General features: G+C 28.1%; 1 protein-coding gene across 1 annotated transcript; it reads left to right on the forward strand.

The window, feature by feature from the left end:
* The first annotated feature begins 1,371 nt into the window (after positions 1-1,371).
* On the forward strand, positions 1,372-4,152 carry LOC119679981 (probable cytochrome P450 9f2). Its single transcript, XM_038092585.1, has 4 exons — positions 1,372-1,593; positions 2,595-3,102; positions 3,170-3,821; positions 3,884-4,152. The coding sequence occupies exons 1-4, from the start codon at positions 1,391-1,393 to the stop codon at positions 4,051-4,053; spliced, it is 1,533 nt and encodes a 510-aa protein (XP_037948513.1). The 5' UTR covers positions 1,372-1,390; the 3' UTR covers positions 4,054-4,152.
* Positions 4,153-5,280: the final 1,128 nt, after the last annotated feature.

A 5,280-nucleotide genomic window follows, 5' to 3' on the forward strand; every position in this document is an offset into this window, starting at 1 on the left:
CCAGATTAGTGTTGCCGAATATATGGGTACCACACCATCTAGTAACAAAAACCACGGATACTTTTCTTTACCTAATAGTATAATACAATTATTAAAAATTATATGTTCAATAACACGAAATCTACTTTCGTATAAAAAGGTAGGAATGGGTACGAAAATTTGTATTGAAAAATCTGACCATAAAATTTTTCATTTCATTAATGTTTGGAGCACTACATATGTTTTGGATACTCGTGTTATAAATACATGAGGGAAATAAAAAATTTTTATCCGAAAAGTTTGTCATAAGGAAGTATTATATTCCATTCTCATTTGTAATAGTTTCACCTCTGTGTATTCCATTGAAAATTAATCAATAAATTTTAATTTTCTATATCCCAGAAAATCACAAATTTTGATCCTACTATAAGAATTTTATCTCAAGGAGAAAAAAGGAGGATAGTGAGAAAATTTTAAAATCCAAATTTTTAATCAAGAGAAAGATCTATTAAATGGGAATTTTAGCAAAAATTGTCGGTTTTATAAAAAAGAAAAAAATTCTGAGCTATTGTACCATATTATATTAAAGCATTTCTAAGACCATAATATGAGGAATATAATAATAATAATAAGCCTTGCTCGATGTTAATGATTTTGAGCAGCCTAAAAAGCATGTTAATATTAAAGTAACCATATGAATGGATCGTTTTGAGTTATTGTGAGGTTTTAGTCGAATATTCTCTTTTTTTAGATGTACGATTCCTTGTTACGTTGTAATTTGGAAATCTTTGTCAAGTTTAGATAACATAAAATAATGATTTGCATTCGATAAAGCAATAAATGTTTATGTCATTCTGTGGATTAAACATATGTACTACAAATTTAAATATATGTTCTTGAAATACGTATGTCATATTTCTAATGGAGAGCAATAGCTTGATTAAATTTTTTGGAGGTTCTATTAATAGTTTTCGATACGTATCTTATCTTTCAAATAATATTATTATGCTAAACTATTTTTAAAATTTAATCAATTTATTCTATTTATGGTAGAAATTGATTTAAATAGAGAATTAAGTCAATTATTCGTATAAATTGAATTAATGCATAAAATGCATATTATTCTCCCCACTCGTTGTCATGCTTAAACATATTCTTCTAGTCATGTTGATAATGATAATAGGAGATATTCAACAAAATGCTCATATCATTCAATTAAGAAGTCATGAACTGCGAAAGTGAATCTGTTAAAAAATATTTTTTTATTTCATAGCTTCTAAATTGAAAGCTTTCGAAATTGCGTTTCATATGCACATCAATCAGTTTTCCTGGTATGAATTGTTTTTCTAAAAGTTAGTCTTATTCCAAACATTGCTGGAAGAGTAACGATAATTGATAAAAACAGATTGAAATGTTGTTAGAGTTCCTGCTCTTAAGTGTCGTTACGCTATATCTGTTTTATCGTTGGTCGGTTAGCAAATATGATTTCTTCGAAAAGCGTGGTATACCGTACCATAAACCGTTTCCACTGTTCGGTAGTATGAAGGATATGGTCTTTCGAAAAAAATCGATGTTTGATTTGATCGTGCATCTGTATAACGAGCATAACGGCAAGTATGTGAAACAGTTTAATGTACAGCAGTACAAACTAATTATTTAATTTATACTAATTTGTGCTTAAACTTGAATTTAAAACTAAATTTCATATAAAATACTTGGTTTCTCCGGTGTATGGAAGCAATCTAAAATCAAAATTTCGTAATACTTTAAACGGATGTATATAAATACAAAGATTTATACATTGAGGGCGGAATTTCTAACCTAAAAAATTCTGATTTTATTTTAGAACTCTCTAAGGCATAATAAAACTTATTTCTTAATACGTTAGGAAGATTGTAAATTGCCTTGAGAAAAACATATATTATTTTAGAAGTCACCGCTCAAAATTTCTGTTTCATTAATGTGTGAAAGCTAGAAAAAACAGGTTAGAATATAACGCACAAGTTTAAAGAAGCGTTTAAAAGGTCTATCCATTCATTTCTCAGTCTGAAGTATATTTATATACTTAGACAGTCATTCATTTCTCAAGCAGAAGTATATTTATATACTATGACAGTCCCACAGGCAGAAGAATATTTATATTATATGCTATGACAGTCAAGCGAGATTAATGTTCCAACTTACATTGTTGGATTACCTTGAAAATGGCCTATGTATTCTTAAACCATTAGAGAATAAAGTACACACCCTAGATTAACAGCGTATGCCAACAATAACCAGAGGAATAATTCATCGTACAAAAGAAAATACCAAATAAGCTACTTTAATAATACTTAAACATTTACTTCGGGATTATTTCTTAAATAAGCTAAAACATCGACAACTTAAATACAATCCTTGTATATGTCATGCTCTTGACAGACAAAAACTTCACTACTTACATACAAGTCCATACGATCTTGTAACGACTATACTTTTTAAAGAATTTCTACAGTCAAAATTTAAACAATGAATCTTTAGTATAATATATTATTTATAATAATTTATAATATTTATAATAAATATTATTTATAATTATTTATAATCACAAAATATAATATTATAAACATTTTTAGAGTTTATGGAATTTTCGATCAGCGAACACCGATTTGTATGTTACGTGATCCTGAACTTATAAAACAGGTAACTGTGAAAGAATTTGATCATTTCGTCAATCACCGATCAATTTTCAACAATGATGAGGGAAATCTGATTAGTAGTTCTCTATTTTCCTTACGAGATGCTAAGTGGAAGGACATGCGTAGTACGTTAAGTCCAGTATTCACTGGCAGTAAAATGCGCCAAATGTATCAATTAATCAATCAAGTAGCCCAAGATACAGCAAAATATCTTAAGCAAGAAACTACTACATGTTCCAGTGAGGGGGGAATCGAAATTGAATTTAAAGATTATTGCACTTGTTTTACTAGTGATGTTATAGCTTCCGCGGCATTTGGCTTACAAGTGAACTCGCTAAGTGATCGAAATAACGAATTTTTCGTAATGAGCAAGAAAGTAACCCATTTCACTGCTTGGCAATATCTTAAATTCTTTTTGTTTGACAATTTCAAGACTATAATGAAGGTTTGTTAAAGTTCAAATCTAAATTTATTAAAGTCGTTGGTGTAAAATTAATTTACTTTACTTACAGTTTCTAAAAATTGAATTATTTGATAAAAAGTTTAGTGATTACTTTATGAATCTAGTCCTTGGTACAATGAAATATCGTGTAGAGCATAGTATATCAAGACCTGACATGATTAATATGCTTATGGAGGCACGTGGTCTCATTAAATCTGAACATCCAAAAGTGAATCGTGAGTGGACCGATGTTGATATGGTAGCTCAGTGTTTCTTTTTCTTTCTTGCCGGTTTCGAAACTTCAGCAGTTTTAGTGTGTTTTGCATTGCATGAACTTATGGAAAATCCAGAAGTTCAAGCAAAACTTTATGAAGAAATTTCAAAGCTTGATAAAAAAATTGATGGCAAGGCACCAACATATGAAGAATTGCAGGGTATGAAATATTTAGATATGGTAGTGTTAGAAGTATTGAGAAAATGGCCAGCAGCCGGCGCTATTGATCGTGAATGCAATAAAGATTTTATTTATGAAGCTGATAATGAAAAAATTGAAATTAAAAAAGGTGACAATATATGGATACCAGTTGCTGGTATTCATCGTGATCCAAAATATTTCGAGAATCCCGAACAATTTGATCCAGAACGATTCAATGAGGAAAATAAGAATAAGATTAAGCCATTCACATATTTGCCATTCGGAACAGGGCCACGAATTTGTATTGGTAGGTTAATACATTTGATTATTTTTTAATATTTTTTTTAACCTATTTTTTTTTATTTGCAGCTTCTCGTTTCGCACAATTGGAAGCAAAGACTTTGATTTATTATTTAGTACGCGATTTTTTCATAAAGCAATCCAAGAAATCAACTATTCCCATGGAACTGTCCATGGCAACAATTCAACTTATACCGAAATCTGGTTTTTGGCTCAAATTCGTACCAAGAGCTCAATAAAAATATAGTACAAGTCTTAAGTCTTAAATGTCTTAATCTTTGATTAGATATTCTAAATTGTTTACGTTTTAATGAATAATTAGATATTTTTGATATGCTATAAAAATTGTATTTATTACGCAAAGTTAGACTTATGAATTTATAAAAATTTTTAGTTGTTAATTATTTAAATATTTTATTGTTTTATTATTCTTATTTTATGTGCAAGTGATTTACATAGTTTTTCTTTAATTTTTATTTTTATAATATATTAATCAAAATTTTATATTTTCTTAATGAAACATTTTTTAAATACAAGAATCGTAAATTATACAGAATCTAGTATTATGTTGCAGATTTTTTTAATTTTATTGTATTAAATTTATATTTATGTACATTGTATCTCAATAGCAAGTTTTTGGTAAAACATACTTCAATCACAGACAGTGATATTGATATCATCGCATCATAAACCTAGTGCGATTACAAGATAAGATTTTGAGCAATTTTCAGGACTTTAGGGATAGTAATTATATAGCTGTAGACATCATATTCATCATATATTCTAATAACTATAAACAAAGTAATGTATCTGTTTGTCTCTATGTATAATGTAAAGTCTGTAGAAAAGTTTTTGAGTGCTGTACAATCGTATAACAATACACCTTATAGTTTGCAATATACCATTGTATATTTTACTAACATCATTTATATTATCTTTCTATTATGAAAAAAAATAATATGTGCCGGTATATTTTTATTTTATAACGTTAACATGATCGCATGAAGATGGACAAACATTATATTCATACGCACTCTTTCATATTGAACAATATGTATACTAGAACACTATATATACTATGTTATATGATATATACATATGATATATACATATATATGTGCTGTTAACATTCTCTAGAAGAGACATCAAATTTATTTAAGAACTAAAAAACTAGAACAAAATTTTATGTCTTTTCTAGGGAATGTTGAAAGCACATACATATTGTTGAATATAAAAGAGTACGAATGAATATAGCCTGGGTTGGCGAGTGAACTCGCAAGGAGCAGAGCCCCCTAGTATTACATAAATTTTGTTGAGCCATTAAAAGTTAGATATTTTTGACAATTAGTTTCGATATAAACATTTTCACTTTAAAAAACATTTATATATTTTTAACAGATCTTTATGTTAAGTGTATAAGCTTTTATTAATCTAAAATTTATTTTTCCGCCTATATTTAATAATGA

Source organism: Teleopsis dalmanni, chromosome 2 (assembly GCF_002237135.1).
Source record: "Teleopsis dalmanni isolate 2A chromosome 2, ASM223713v2, whole genome shotgun sequence".
In the NCBI taxonomy this organism is placed as follows: Eukaryota; Metazoa; Arthropoda; class Insecta; order Diptera; family Diopsidae; genus Teleopsis; species Teleopsis dalmanni.

Excerpts from the sequence above, each read along its gene's own strand:
- LOC119679981 (XM_038092585.1), top strand. The coding sequence starts at position 1,391 with ATGTTGTTAGAGTTCCTGCTCTTAAGTGTCGTTACGCTATATCTGTTT. Across the intron at positions 3,103-3,169 it reads ATTTCAAGACTATAATGAAG|TTTCTAAAAATTGAATTATT; the intron begins GTTTGTTAAAGT and ends CTTTACTTACAG. Across the intron at positions 3,822-3,883 it reads AGGGCCACGAATTTGTATTG|CTTCTCGTTTCGCACAATTG; the intron begins GTAGGTTAATAC and ends TTTTATTTGCAG.